This window comes from Apis dorsata, unplaced genomic scaffold (genome assembly GCF_000469605.1).
Source record: "Apis dorsata unplaced genomic scaffold, Apis dorsata 1.3 scaffold_661, whole genome shotgun sequence".
In the NCBI taxonomy this organism is placed as follows: domain Eukaryota; kingdom Metazoa; phylum Arthropoda; class Insecta; order Hymenoptera; family Apidae; genus Apis; species Apis dorsata.
In genome coordinates this window covers 33760-50132 of record NW_006263848.1, presented here as the reverse complement: position 1 = coordinate 50132, position 16373 = coordinate 33760, and the positions used below count along the sequence as shown (strand labels likewise).

At 24.3% G+C, this 16373-nt stretch overlaps 6 protein-coding genes across 9 annotated transcripts in view; 2 read left to right on the top strand and 4 right to left on the bottom strand.

The window, feature by feature from the left end:
- The window catches only part of LOC102677998 (iroquois-class homeodomain protein irx-2-like), a 5496-nt gene extending 2919 nt beyond the window's left edge, over window positions 1-2577 (bottom strand). The window contains exon 1 of the mRNA XM_031513525.1: window positions 2440-2577. Coding sequence (XP_031369385.1) covers window positions 2440-2497 — 58 coding nt within the window. The 5' untranslated portion in view covers window positions 2498-2577. The remainder of the gene's footprint in view (window positions 1-2439) is intronic.
- A 187-nt stretch (window positions 2578-2764) lies between these two features.
- Window positions 2765-7380, top strand: LOC102674802. Its single transcript, XM_031513526.1, has 2 exons — window positions 2765-3606; window positions 7214-7380. The coding sequence occupies exons 1-2, from the start codon at window positions 3397-3399 to the stop codon at window positions 7358-7360; spliced, it is 357 nt and encodes a 118-aa protein (XP_031369386.1). The 5' UTR covers window positions 2765-3396; the 3' UTR covers window positions 7361-7380.
- Window positions 7381-11021: 3641 nt separating this feature from the next.
- Window positions 11022-11746, bottom strand: LOC102672861. 2 transcript variants are annotated; one of them, XM_006622051.2, is made up of 2 exons: window positions 11602-11746; window positions 11022-11401 (listed from the first exon to the last, which is right to left on the bottom strand). In XM_006622051.2, the coding sequence occupies exon 2, from the start codon at window positions 11395-11397 to the stop codon at window positions 11077-11079; it is 321 nt and encodes a 106-aa protein (XP_006622114.1). In that variant the 5' UTR covers window positions 11398-11401; window positions 11602-11746; the 3' UTR covers window positions 11022-11076. The 2 variants fall into 2 exon arrangements, with proteins under 2 accessions (XP_006622114.1, XP_031369390.1); XM_031513530.1 differs by having other exon boundaries at window positions 11062-11407; window positions 11602-11733.
- A 190-nt stretch (window positions 11747-11936) lies between these two features.
- On the bottom strand, window positions 11937-14071 carry LOC102672994 (cytoplasmic tRNA 2-thiolation protein 2). Its single transcript, XM_006622052.2, has 4 exons — window positions 13910-14071; window positions 13631-13728; window positions 13213-13526; window positions 11937-13109 (listed from the first exon to the last, which is right to left on the bottom strand). The coding sequence occupies exons 1-4, from the start codon at window positions 13913-13915 to the stop codon at window positions 12007-12009; spliced, it is 1521 nt and encodes a 506-aa protein (XP_006622115.1). The 5' UTR covers window positions 13916-14071; the 3' UTR covers window positions 11937-12006.
- Window positions 14072-14387: 316 nt separating this feature from the next.
- On the top strand, window positions 14388-15333 carry LOC102677862 (39S ribosomal protein L40, mitochondrial; the record flags this gene model as incomplete). Its single annotated transcript, XM_006622091.2, has 4 exons — window positions 14388-14449; window positions 14538-14705; window positions 14824-15022; window positions 15141-15333. Coding segments are annotated over 4 exons (549 nt in total), but the record flags the coding sequence as incomplete, so codon positions are not given.
- Window positions 15334-15834: 501 nt separating this feature from the next.
- Window positions 15835-16373, bottom strand: part of LOC102673259 (ERAD-associated E3 ubiquitin-protein ligase HRD1B-like) — a 9105-nt gene continuing 8566 nt past the window's right edge. For 2 of the 3 annotated variants that reach the window (XM_006622055.2, XM_031513527.1), the window contains exon 3: window positions 15835-16350. In XM_006622055.2, the coding sequence (XP_006622118.1) occupies window positions 15852-16350 (499 nt within the window). In that variant the 3' untranslated portion in view covers window positions 15835-15851. The remainder of the gene's footprint in view (window positions 16351-16373) is intronic. The other variant, XM_006622056.2, reaches the window with a different exon arrangement.

The window sequence follows — 16373 nt, the reverse complement described above, 5'->3', positions numbered from 1 at the left end:
CGATGCAACGACGACGGCGACGACGATGCAACGACGACGGCGACGACGATGCAACGACGACGATGATGCAACGAAGACGACGATGCAACGACGACGCAACGATAACAACACAATGATAAAAAGATGGTAATCAAAGCACACTAACAAAATTATATCTAATATTTTTTATTGGTTCGAATAGAATGAATTACTAAAAAAAAATTGCTACCCAATGACCTTAGTTTGATCGGTATACGAAATATAGTATGTTTCTTCATTACATTGAGCTAAATATAACGAGTTACTCGCGAGTTTACAGTTGCATTTTGCGTTCTAATGAAATACAACGTTATTTTACAATTTATTATCATCTCCTTTTTAAATATATATATTTCGAGATTAAAATTTTATAAAATATCTATTTATCTATAATAATATATATATATATATCTATAATATATTTTATAAATAATTCATTTAGAAGTTTTCAAAAGATTGTCATATTGTTACGTATTGTTAATTATTATTCTATTATTCATGTTGCTTCTATTATATTCGAATATATGATTCCTATTATCTGATTTTATTTTTTTCTCTATCCTAATTTGTCAAATACGTATATAAATAAAATTAGAAATTTTACGATTACAAATTTTTACTTCTTGAATTTGTCTTTTTTGCATTTTTTGGAATTCTATATTATAAGAATTTGACTTTGCATAATTTTAAATTTACATACGCGATGCCCGATATATTTTACATCGAATATATTGAATAAAAATATTAAAAAAGATATAAATATGTTTTAATGTCTCTATTTTATTAAATACAATACTCTTCAGTTGTGATTTATTATTTTATATCGTATTCTAATTGCGAGCATTATTAATTCTAAAATAAAATATAAAAAAGAAAGCTTGAAAACAATAAATAGAAAATCATTATCTGACTAAAATTCAAAATTCAATACTAGTATTGAATTTTCATATAGTTGTTATACTGTAAGATTATTTAACACAAATGGATAAAAATTTAAATTTTTTATTTTTAAACAAAATTAAATTAGTTTTCAAAATTAACAAATTAAATTTCAAATAATAATTTCTTTATCTTAATAATTATCTAATATTAACATCACATATTCCATTAATCTCATTTCTTTACAATTATATGTATACATATTTTCCTTTTGTAAATGATAAAGAATTATTTTTCCAATTCTGAATATGTTAAATTTATCTCTATAACAATTCAAATTTATTTTTAGCTAAATTGAGTTTATACAAACGTTTAATAAAAATCCTATTGATATATACATATATACATACACGTGTTCGCAATCTATCAATAGAGATCGTCCTATCTCACATGTCAAATTTTAATAGACATTTTAGAAAAAATCAAATTTGTGAAATATCATAATTGTTTATGTAACTACATAACACGAAATCGTCTCGAAATAATTATATTTAATATTTCTTCCTTTTTTAAATAATTGTTTTCGATTATCTAATGTTTAATTTGTTCAAATTGGTTCAACAATTTATGTTTTCTTTATTAAAAAAAAAAACTATAAAATAGATAAACTTTTATAAAACACTCATGAAACAAAAATTTCAAAATTAACAATTAAAAATGATCTATTTGATTTATTATTTATTATCTAATTGAAGATAAATTTGCATGTTACTTTTCCCAAGCATAATATAATGATCGAATGAACGTAAGCATAAGAATATATGAATAAATAAAAACAAAATGACAAACAAACAAAGGGAAAAAGAAAAGAGGGAGGGAAGCAGGAAGGGGAACAGAAATAGAGAAAAAAGAAGAGAAGGAAAAAGGAGGAACGGCAGGACGAACGCCATTTCGCAACAGGAATCATTTAATGTACTAATTCTACGCATGACGATAAATAATTAATCATTAATAATTTCGAAATCAATTATTTACTTTCGGCTTTGATAAAACATTAACATTGGTTAGATATTTCGATCGAGACGTTATGTTACGAGATCAGAATTAAAATAAAAATAAGAAAATATAATAGAATGTTATTTTCATTGTTAAATGAAGATTTAATATATACACTTTGAATCAATGATTTATTTTTAATCTTACCTGTTACAAACATATTCGTGTGCTGAATTGAGGATGAATTATCGTTATGTGATATAGTTGATGATGATAAAGAAGAAATTGTGCGACGATAATCTGTATTCCGCGAATTGCGAGATCCGTTCTGTAATTGTTGATCAGTTTGAGAACTAAGTTGATGATGTTTATATCGATGATGATGACGGTGATGGTAATGGTGATGATGATGATGATAATGATGATCATTGCGATAATGACGACGATACCGATGATAATCTTGTTGCTTTTGTGAATGTCCAGGATGTTGATGTTGATCATCCTGATAATATTTATTACGATATTGATGAAGATATTGTTGTGTACCTGTCATTTTTTCGGTACTCTCTTTTTGTTCCAAGTGCATAGCAGTTGGTGGCAACATGATGTTCTTGCAATTATAGCAATTTAAAAATTTCAACAGATGAATTGTAGAAAATATCTCGATCGTAATTTTAATTGGAAATGTAATAATTAGAAATTTCAATGAAGAAATTTATAAAATTTTCTTCAATTGTTGTACATCTTATTTTGTATCGTTGTTATAATTATATTTGCGTTATATATTAATTAAAACAATTAATATATATTTAGTTTTGTTATTAAACTTTTTTTATTTTTCTTGATGAATTATTTCTTGTTGATGTTTTTGTCAAAATTTAAATAATGCAAAAAAATTCTTGCTCCATACTGGATGTATTATAAAAATCAATCATGTTATCGATAATATATTCAATCACCTTAAACATTGTTTTTGTAAATTTTCCCCTTGTTGATCGACATTATTGCATTGTTGATTATCATTATGAAAATGACATCGATGACGTATTTTAACATTTTTAACACAATATAGCTGCATCTAATTTATTAAAAACTATCACTTTCAAACGTTTCTCCGTTTTTCTTCTTATCTCTTCTTTAACGGTCTTAAAAACTTGTTTTTTAATTCGATCACATAAAATAAATAATATAATTTCGATAATAATATGATTATTATCGTTATTTATTTTGTTTAAATTTGTTCGATTGTTCGTTGTAATTAAAATTATTTTCGTTCATAATTTTCATTAAAAATTTTATTGCAGGCAACAGAAAAAAAAGAAAGAGAAACGAAATTGTAAATTTTTTGTTTTGAATTGAAAACACACTTTTAATGTACTTCACTTCCAATATAACGATTGAAAAGCAAATTGGAAACAAAAATATTCTTTGAATTTATCGTATTCAACGTTAGAAACTGACTAAACGCAACTATACAACGTTCACGACGCGACTGGGCCAATCATGTCGGAAGCCGGTATGACAGAGGCATCTGACAACCGACAAATCAAACACGAAAATGAGTGCATGTGCGCGCAGCAAGAAGAAAGAGATTTGCGCGCGCGTATTCACTTCCCGCTTCTTGACCTGTCAGCCATTAGACTCTCTCGGTGTAGCCTCCTCCCAATTGCGTCTTTCCCGCCATATAGACTTCATAAGTATACATCAGAAGCCGTTGGCCGGTGTTCCAGTAACGACAGCGTACGTTAAATCCCTTCCAAACAGGTATATGCTTTATTGGCGGGAAACATATTCCACATATAAAACACGATTATCCTTTGCACATTAAAATGTATAAATGTTCTTATATATTTTATTTTCATATTTTATATTATTTAATATAGTAAAAATATATATTGTTTATATTTTGTTATAATATTTCTTTATATTTTTTCAATGTCAATATTTTGTCTTTATCATTAATATAAATATCATATCATATACGCAAGATATTAATTTAGATTCAATTGTTGTCGTTGCAGTAATCACAAAAAAAATAACAATTATAAGCAAAATAACTTTCGAATCGCATCGAAATATATTTATAACAATTATTACAAAAAATAAATTTTAAAAATATAATAATTATACTAAAAGATAAAATATTGCTATCACGTTGACATTAATGAAACTTTTTTGAGTAATTAATAATTTGATAATTGGTATTTAATAATAATAACATCATTCGTTATAACATTTTGTAAAACTTCAATCCTATAATTAAGATATATTTTATAAATCCTAGTAAAATAATAAATGTTCAATATAAATATAAATGATATAAATATAATTAAAAAGCGTTATCATAAAAAGTTAATAAAAATTTTTAAAGCAACAATATTTAATTTTTTGAGAAACGAATTTTTATTAATGGAAGAAGAAAATATTTTTATTAAAATATATTTATATTATTATATATTTATTAAAACAAATTAAAAATAATTATTTTTAATTTCTCGCAGAAAAATATTAATTTTTTAATTTTTCATAATAAGAGATAAATTATAATTTATTCATTATATTATGTGATATATGTAATAATTATTCGTAAGAGTTTATTATTAAATATGATATGTATGTAATGATTATTATTAAAGAGAAAAGAAAAAAAAAAGAAAAGAAATGAAGACAAAGAGAAAGAAGAAAAGAAAAAAATTTCATATTAATCGTGAATTACGAAAAAGTATGGTATTCGTTCAACATATCACTAAAACGGTAGAGATATGAAACGAGATAATATGAGATAAGGTTACGGGAGATAGAGTATAATCTAAGTATAGAAAAAGCATGAATCGTTTGCACGTGCAGCTATGTAGTTGAAATACAAAATGCGCCACTTCAAGATACAATTTAGTTTTTTCAAGATTATTAATTTATACCGCTATTTATTATTTTTCGATAATAAAAACTATTAAATAAAATATCTCGTATCTATTAAAATTGTTTCCTGTTTTAGAAAATAAATTAATAATAATGTTAATGATAATAATAATAATATAAAATCTTTATATTATAAAGTATTGAATAGATAATTTTTTTTTTAATTTACTTTATATATATATATATATATTTAACATTATATCATTACAAAAAATATGCTTTTAGAAAAGTATAAACAATTAATTATTATGTATTTTTCTTCTTGTATTAATCAAAATCTATAAATTTTTGGAAAAAATTTTTTCCTCCATTTACTTTTTTATGCTTATTTTATGTTATTAATAATGATAGAAAACAAACTAATTTCATTTTGATAAAAAAACCATTCTTGATTTTTATAGTCATTATTCATCCCTGGATGTCTAAGATAACAAAAAATATATTTTTATCTTATCGACTCAACCCTTATATGACCATTTCAATCGATGATATTTCTAACATGATAAAGTTATCATATTCATTGCTTTTTCTTTTTATCAGTCAATCAGTAAGAAATTGATCCCTTCTTGTCATTATCAATATTTTTGTTTTTAAATTACAATTGACTAATATTATACAAAATTTACATAATTAAAGTTGACTTTTTCATTTTTTTTCTCTTAAATTTTTCAATAATCCATATATATATATATATATATATGTGTGAAAATTTTATATATACATGTATGTTTTATACATACACAATTTTATACATGCGCGCGCGCGCACGCACACACGTACGTACGTACGTAATATACGAGTACATTTTCTTTCTATCCAAACTAGATTGCGCAATACTTTTTTTTATCCATAATCATCATAGAAACCGTTTAGTATCTCATCCCTAATTACTTTGCGAGTCTTTGTTAGTTTCTTTAAACGAATGTTGAATCGTGTGTTTCACTATCGAATAAATTTGTACTTCTTGTTAACTATCTACCGTTAATAAAGATCAACTAAACTGAAAAACAAAACTGATTTTTTCTTAATTGTATGAATTTATAATATATATATATAAATAATTTTATAAGTATAAATATAATTTATAGTTATGTATTCATAAATTTTTAGAAATTGTTTTAAAATATTATTGATATAAACCTGAAATGATATTTGAATTAATATAAATATAAAAACCTTTTTATATGATATTGATACGATTGATGATGGATACATATTATAACATAAAATTTTTCATGTAAAATATATATAATTCAAACATATATGGTTCAAGTTCAAAAGAAAAGAAATTGTTTCTCTTAATCTTTATATTTAAGAAAAATAAAAATCAGATTTTAAAAAATATAATTGATTATTATCATATATATTTATATTTATATTCACACGCGTGCGCACATATGAATACACACATATATGTCGGAAAGTTAAAAAAATTTAAAAATTAATCGTTTGTTAAACGAACAACGATCAAATAACAATTTTTCAATATTTTTTGGCTAATTTTCATAAGAAGAAATAGAAAATTTCAAATCGATCTATCATTTGAACAAATATATGTTCATCGAATAAATCTTATGCAGAAATGATACTTTGAGAGTGATATATGACTGATTGTGAAGATCAAATCTTCGACATGCAAAGGAACATCGATTCAAGAAGAGAGACGAACATTCTTCATAGGTCAGCAAGCATAGAACGATTTTAGATACGGCCTTTGGGCTGCTCGTGCTTTGCGTTGTAGCTTGTCTTCGTAACTATTCCGTCCTAATAATTATTTAATGTACTATTCTTAATCAATGTTTCTTTTTTGATAGATTTCAAATTAGAAATGAGGTAAGAAATTATGTTTTAATTATATAAAAATATCATGATTTGATAATAATTTACAAATTTATACAAAATATTTTACAAAAAAAATTACATTTCAATTATAATTTTTATTACTATTTATTTGAACAATAATAAATTTCTCTATGCATTTTTTTGATTTTATCGACAATAATGAAGATTACCAAAATTGATGAAATTTTACTTCAAAATATCTTATTTCACCTATGATAGCCTCTATGCTCTTTGTGGCTTTTGACATGATAACCTCTTTCTTTCTCAAACTCAATACACATAATTCAAAGTAAAGAAGGACTGAAAATTGTGATACTGATAACAGAAAATAAAATAATATTATGAATGACATTCTCTATTAAATAAAAATAAATAAATAAATTAATTAATTAATATATATATTAATATTATATTAATTTACCTTAATGAAAATATAAAATTATATGCAATATAATTCATTCAGAATTAATAATATCTTATATTATTAAAATTTTAAAAAAACGTATATATTTTCATTTTACGTAACATCTAAGTAAAATGCGATATTTTGGTAGATCAGTTTGTTGATTGGCCGGTAAACAGGTATCAAAAACTCTCGGAAGTCATCGAGAGCAACCAAGACACGACGATTAGCGAGAATGACTACATCACTTATCGATTACATAACAAGACAAAGATATTATCACGAAATAACATTATTAATTAAATTTATAAAATATATTTTCTATTTTATTTTTAATGTATTGATTTCATAATTTCCTAGATCTCTTTTACACTTATTTTACATTTCATTGATAATCTAATTACAAAACATATTATGAAAGTGATGAAATAAATAAAATACTATAATAATTAATACAATCTACCATAATCTAGCATAATATATAAATACAATTTATGTAATACGACTCAATAATTATTATATATATTATATAATCAAAGATCAATAATATGAGAACTTTATAAATAGATAATTAAATTCATTAAATTCATAGATAAAAAAAATGTAACAAATTTATGTCAAATTTATTTAACTGAACTATTAAATTTAATCTATTTAAATTAAAATATTTAAATATATTAAGTGATATTTTAAAATTAAATAAGAAAAATAAAGCGCAATAATTGTTTCTTTAAGATTTAGTATTACTTATGTTACCCATACCATATTACTAGTAGTACTATTATTACTATTATTAGACCTGTTACACAATACTCTCGCGTCTTCTCAAACGAGTTTCGCTGGCCAATGACCAAAGCTAGATAACGTTGTGTATCGCGACCCATTTACCGACTTGCTAATCTCGAACTCTAATACGAACTTGATTTTCCTAAACTTTTATCACTTGAAAATTTTTGTTATTTTCTATTATATACCTGAACATTAAAAATGTTACTAATAATTTATATAGTGTGATTATTCATCGATAAACTTTTCAAATATCCAATATCATATTTATCATCATTCATTATATAACAATAATATAATTACAAAAATATTCTTTTCTATCCATCTTTTCATATATGTATAGATTATAGATAATAGATTTTGTTTAATAAATTTTGCATTATTATAATAGTACAAAAGAGCTATACTTTTAATTTCAAAATTCAAATACAAAATTTATACATATATTTCAATTTTAATATTTCTCCTACATATTTTATCATGTTACGTAATAGTCACAATGTGAAAATATTCAATTTTAATCCGAATTATTTACAAGTGCTTCTTTTTTTGTAAACTATATAATACGCAATTTAAATTCTTGAATGTATTTTACATATACTTATATATATTTTATCAATTTTAAATTATAATAATATATAAATTGTTTGTTATAATTTTTAAATTCTATTTTTATATATATATTATTTATATTTCAATGAGCGTTTAAAAAAATATATATACATATATTATGAATTGTTAGAATTATTTTGAATTATGAAAATATATAAATATTTTAAAATTATGATAAAAATTTATTTTAAAAAATAAGACGAAGGATAATATCATATGAAATTAAAAATGAAATTAATCATGTATAATATATTTACATATGTATAACATGTGTGCACATATGTACTATGTACATATAATATGTACAATATTACTCAAAAAATTTAATAATCTCAAAAATTAATAAATTTTCAACACTAATTGCAATTTTTTTTTTTTTAATTATTCGATCTGAATGTTATTTATTTCATGAGAAATAAATTTCTTTGTTAAATATTTTTTATTACGACATTATCGTTAAACAAATTAAACGGTTTATTATATATGGAATTTTTTTCGCAAAGCATATATAGATCGTATTGAAAAAATAAAGACGCAAGAATTAGTGATCAAACGAGCAAGCGCATAAACATATCGTATACATACTGTAGGTGCGCGTGCACACAAAGCGACCGAATAGTCAGACAGCCAGGCAAGCAGGCAAGCATGGAAGGCACGATGGAAAAAGCAGAATGACAGTTGGTAATTATAACGAAGAGCGGATTCCGTGGGGTAAGACTGGTGAGCCCCGTGGAGGTAACGAAGTCCGCGCCGCGGCGCGCCACCACGTGCCTAACTAGCTAGCTGGTTTGCTGACTGCGTGCTAGCTCGGTAGCCACGCGTTATAGCATCGTAGATGATGGCGTCTTGTAATACAATTTTCAACATATTACGAATAAAGAGTTTTATATCAAATAAAACGATAATTTTTAATAAAATTATAAATTCAATTTTATATAATACCTTTACAAGTCTAACGATTAATGAATTGATTTACACTCACCAATGCGATGATCCATAATGAAAAATTTGAGGTAGACGTAATGTGCACGCGATGTGGTAACGTCCTCGTGGGCTTGAGGTGATTATTCGATACTTGATGAACTGTTAAATAGAAAGAAAGAAACTAAATACAAAAAAGAATGAATACACTTTATAAATACGATCAGAAGTCGTGTCACATTTATAATATAATAGCCACGCAAGCTAAACGAATAAACTAGGAAAAAAACGTACAAGTTTGACCAGCAATTCGTGGGGACGCGTGCACTAACACGATGAAAAAATTATATGATCGCGCGACACGAGCTAATTCAATTTTTGCCGGTCATCGAGTTAGAATATACGAATGATGAATGACAAACAACACCAAAAGATATGCCATGTCCATACCGTAGGACAGTTAACACGCGGCGTGTTTCACGATTTCTTTCTCTCTCACGTTTTCTTCTTCGACCAACTGATCTGTCGTCCGACAACTCACCGGCGTATCTTTGTGTAGTTTCTCTATGTTTCTTTCGTTCACACCGTCGTTTTTTGATCAAATTACTTCCCGTTATAACTAATTTCTTGTTGTCTGTGACAGATAAACACTACGAATGCGGCGGGTTCTCGTAGCGTGTGCGCCAGCGTCAGTAAGATTGACAGTCGGCGCTGATGACAGACAGGTGCGCCCGCCTTCCGGCCTAACAAGTCGGCAACCTACCGTTCTGCTTACGTATCTTTCTCTGTTCGTTCGCATACCCGTCTACCCGCCATCCCGTCTACCCGCCAAGATCCTTAGCACGTTATGCCATTTATCCTCTCTTTTAACATTTTCCTGCCATCTAGTGACGATTGACCTAAAACATGCATATGCCATCTAATTGTATACATCTTCTTTTTCCACTCATTTCAAATAAATAGTTCATGTATCTATTCATATATTTATTCCAAATAAATAGTAACATTCATTCATCTTATATTTATTTCAATTTTTCTATTATATTCGAAACTGTTTACAAAATTTCATCTTTTATAATATAATTTTTCTTTTTGAATAACTTTATCGTAATCATTTTGAGTTTTCTTATTTTTATATATATATATATATACATGTATATACACATGTATTAAAACACGTTTTCATCTTCATTTGTCAAATATATATGTATAGTCATAATTATCATGTCATTGGTATTAATTTTTAAAATAATAATAAAATAATTTTTAAAATAAATTATGATATGAAGATTACATTATTTCATGATTATTATTAAAATTATAGGTAAATTTATATATACTAAATTCAATTTATGAATTGATTTACATTTCATAAAATAATTTAATTAACAGATTGATTAAATAAAATAAATAAATGCAAAAGAAAATATATAGTATATTTATTATAAAATAGTATATTTATTATAAAATAATAAGAATATAGGAATATAGGAATCACAGAAAGAATAAAAAAATTAACCAATACTTTTTAATTCATCATCATTGACATTATTTTTTAATTATGTGATTTATTATGAACAATATTTTACTTATTTTATTAATGTGTATATATATATGTGTGTGTGTGTGTGTGTATATATATATATACTAATTATACTATATATATATATATATATATATATATATTAATTATATGAATTCTAAAAGAAAGGAATAAATGGAGCTTTCTCATATTTTCTTTCTCCAGCATTTATCTGACGCTGAAATTCTCCGTTTATTATTTCTTGTCTGTGCATTCGTTTCTCTTTATATAAACATTCATCAAGATCAAGAATTAGCGCCTTACATTTCTCTTGTCCTTTATAAAATCCATATGCTTCCACACATTCAGCTAAGCGCAATTCAAAATTTTTACAAGTTGAATAATATTGACTATGAATTGAAATTCCAAAGATTTTGGTGAGTGGAGTTTTAAATATAGGTTCCATGAAATTACGATATTTTGGTATTTCATTATCCATAATTCTAAAATTATATAAAGAATTGAGAATAATATTATTGAGTTTATAATGCTTACACTATATTGTAATATCTATTATTATGATACATTATATATACATTATGATACATAATATAACCTTCTTGAATAGTTTTTTCCATCTTATTTATTTTTATATTGAAAATATGTATATACTGTAAATAAAATATACTATATAATAAGTTACCTAAGAAAATACTTAATGCGTATATAATAAATCAATTCTATTTAAAAGAATAATTACACTTCGAAATAAGCCGAAGGCTACTTTCTAAAACTTTCTGTTATGTAACAATATCCTATATCGATAATTTCGCTATCATCGCCATCTACGTATATATAATAAACGTATGAAACAAGTATCGAGAATTACCATAATTATAATAATAAATAATTAAAATAATATATCATTTAGTAAAAATTGATATGATTAATTATGATTTTGCAAAAAATTAAGAAATAACATTATGTTTTATTTATATTACAAAATATTTGGAATTCAATTTAAAAAAGTATATCATATTTAATTATATTCTTTTATTAAAAAGAGAATAAACTATTTTTTGCCAATAATGAATATTATTCTTATTCGTTATAATAAAAAATCTGTTATCTCTTTTTTTAAATTCGCAATTTGTAATTCCTTTTGAATTGCATCGAATATGAAATTAGGTAAAATATTATCAATTTCTTTTACATTTAAAAAAATTAGACGGCAACTATAACATAAATATTTTTCAATCATTGATCGTCTTAAAAACGAATTACAAATATCAGTTTTACATTCACATTTTTTACTTGTAAGAGCATTTATACATTCAGATTGTTCATTACTCGATTGTGCACAAATATTTGACGAATTCATAGTTGTATCTAATGAAATGTCTGTAACTGTAGAAACTAATTTAGAAAATAATTTTGCTTGTACAACTGATAGCTCTTCTTTAGACAAATAATTTGAATCTCTAAAATTTAATTCACATAGTATACAAATATTATTAACATCAATTTTATTAGTAACAATCTTTGTATCATTATTCATATTATTAAATGGTTCCACATTTGTAGCTAATTTTTCACTAGTACGATATATTGTAGATACAGTACTATAAAATTCAGAATCTAGTTTATAAATAAAGTTTTTTGCAATATTCCGTATAGACGCAGGGAAATATAGATCACATTTTTGAGGATTAAGAATTGGATGTAATTCGCAACATTCCATATATGCAATTATATCATTTTTTGTAAAATCTCTGAGCGGTCTAAGTAATTTCACATCACTGTATCTTTCATCAGAAAAAGCAACATTAAAAGACAATTGGGAACCTCTGCCAGTTGATACATCTCCAAGGACTTTTATCGCCAGATCAATAGATGTATCAGCAATGAAAACTTTATTACAGTTAAGTTTACGAGCTGCAGATACAAGTAATTTACGTCTTAATTGTTGCAATAATTCATCTCTTGCCGTATCATTTTCTAAATTATTAAAAATTTCTTCTAACATTGTATCTTCTTTAGTAGTATTCATTAATGGAACATTTATTGATTGTAACTCTTTATAAGTAATATCAATTGTACATTTTGACAACGATGAAATGTACATAGTTAATTGCAAATTTTCAGCTTCTTTAGCTAATGCATTTCGAATAGATTCTCTTTCTTCGATCGAACGTTTTTTTATTACACCATCTATATAAATAAAAAATAAAAAATATTATATTAAATTGTATTAAACATGTGTCTAATAATTTTTTTTCTTTAATTTAACAAGAGAAATGATAGAAATATTTACCATCTATATAAAGAACTTTAAATGGAAATTTAAGCTTTTTGGAAATTGATTTATTAATATCAGCTGTAATAAGATGTAAAAGTACAGTTGAATTTGCTTTCCCTGAATGAGCGATAAGTACAGTATCGTTTGCACGCACTGATTTGGATTTGCCGAGAGTTGCTCTAAACTTGTGTATCAATATAGTTAAAAAGCACATTTTACAATACTGATTTTTATTTTTTAAAAAAACTTGCACTTTTTGACAGCCACATTTTTTGCAGAAAGGTATAGTATTATGTATATCCATAGTATCAATAAAAGAAGAAGTGATTCTATAAAAAAATTTAAGAATTGCATAAACGAAAAATTATAAAATAAATAAACATTATTTGTTATCTCCTAAAATTATAGAGAAATTGTAATATAATACACTTACATATTTTCAGTTACATTTTCTATCTCAAAAGTATCAAAACTACATTTAGACGTATTTTTCGTACACATTTTACTTGCTTTTGTATAATGTTGCTTTATCTATAATACGAATAATCACTCAATCACTAACCATACATAATTCTAACCATCATGTTTTTGAGCAAATTATATAAATTTCAATTATTTATAAATAATAAATTTTTTTTAAAGTAACAATAAAAATATATAAATATTTATATATTAATAAAGACAATTTAGAAAAATTTCAAAAAAATCATACATTCATAAAAATTATTTATACGATAATTATTTCGATTTATTATTTCATTGGTACGCTTGAACAGAGTTACCATCATCGTTGACACAGATTATTAATCGGTATTTATTATATTAATTATTCATAAATATAATTGTTTGTTTATCAATTATCTAATTTATTGTATTTTTGTAAATATTATAGGTATCATTTCTTTTAATTTATATCAAAAAACAAAAGGTTTTTAAGAGGTTATGTATGTGAATTTAAAAAAATAAAAATAGTATAATAATAAAGTATTAATTAATTAATAATATAATAAAGTAATTAAAAAAACTTAAACAATTACAGTGAATAATAAAAATGTTTGGAAATCTAGCAAATATTATTTTTAGGTATTCATTCATTAAATAATTAACATTTGATATCTTGATAATTTGTATTTATATCATTTACAATTACAGTTACTTATTGATGCAGGTCTTCATTATGTTCAATTAAAAATTCATGCAATATCTCCACATACACATATCCTTTATATTTTCGAGCAACAGAGATACTTTTGTAAGTATCATATTAATCATATTAAAATTCTATTTTTTGAAAAAGTTTTAATTATTATAATTATTATTATTATATTTGTTTGTTTTAGAGGAGAACCCTTAAAAAAGAAAAAAAAACTTGATCCTGCAGTAATTAAAGCTAAAGAAGAAAGAAAGAAAAGGAAGCTACAAAAAAGAATTCGCATGTTAGAAAAACATACAAATCATATGAAACCAATTTTTGAAATCGATACATTGGCCGAACAATTGCAAAATGAGTATGTCCAGCGTAATATAGAATATATATCATATATGTGATCATATATAGAAAGATTTATGCAATAATACATTATACATATATATGAAAGTATTTACATAAGAATAAATATTTCTTAGCAAAAGACCTTGTCATTTGACATCATTATCAGAGGAAGAAATAGAAAGGAGAAGATTATTAGAAAGAGAATGGATTAAATATAAGCAAGATCAATGGTTAAAAGATTTACATGTTATAAAATCTATGCTGACCTCACAGAAAACAGCGTTGGAAGAATTAAAAGCTGTCTCAAAACAGCTTTATAAAAAAGCAGTCGAAGTAAATATTTATATTCTATTATTTAATAAGAAAAATTTACTAATTAAATGATGTATTGATATATATATGTATATATATATTTGTATAAATAAATGTTTCAAATCACATTTTTTTTCAGTTTGATGATTTATATTTACCGTACGATGTAATTGGACCAGTACATACTCCACCAATAAAAAATTACGATAGTCCCGATGGTGAATATATAGAAACTACCATTAAATATGTAGGAGAATAAGTATGTACAAAGCAATGGAACGGATCAATAAAAGAATTAATTTAAATAAAGGATCATAGGAGTGAAAAAAAGAGTAAGACTCTCGTTAAAACTTCTATAATTAAATATAATTCTCATTAATTATCAATTTTTTGATCATTATCAATCTACAAGTTTATGAATTAAAATTGTGTAAATTTAATAAAAAAAATTTAATTTTTTAATTTAAATAAAATACGAGATGTTATAAATACATTAAATTATTATTTTACGTTACAATTATACAACGAGAATATTTTACATTAATCGACGTATCGATATTTATAAATAAATGTAATAATTTATTATTAATTTAATTATTTTTTATTAATATATTGTATATGAATATTTATCGGTTAAAAAAGTATTTCCGTAAAAATAGATATACTTCGATTAATTTATTCTCACATTTATGCGTCAGTTATCTCTTTTTAATAATCTCTTTTTAAAAAATATCTATTAAAATATCTGATTTTGTCTTTAATATAGAATAAATAATGATAAGACAATTATTAGGAAATTTATTTTTAAGGGATATGTTTATTTAAACGTAGCATAAGACTAAAATAAATTTTATGAAAATTTTAATTCTCTTTTACATACGGGACAAATATTACCAGTCTTGAGACACTGACGTAAACAATCTGCATGAAAAAGATGACAACAAGGTGTTATTCTCGCCTTGAACATATCGCAAAGACAAACGGCGCAAACATCATCAAATTGTTTAATTTCTTCAAGTGTTGCCTTTCTATAACGATTCAATATTTCGCATTCAAGTTTTAACGCAGGTCCCGAAATTCGTAAAAGATCTTTTAATCTTAAATAGATATTCAAATAGATAGCTATAAATAAAAATTTCCAGGATGCTATTCGTACGAGTAAGATTAAAATAAGAAAAGTCGATGCGCTAATAGTAAATAATTTTAATATTACCGGAGCATAAAGCTCTTCAAGATTTTCAAATATCTCCAAATGAAGAAACTTCAAAATCGATGGAAACATCTCAGCAAAGATTTTCTCCGTTGTCAAATAATAAATCCATGTTATCATCGTGTAAGTTGTTGATGGTCTATAACAGCAATATATATCGTG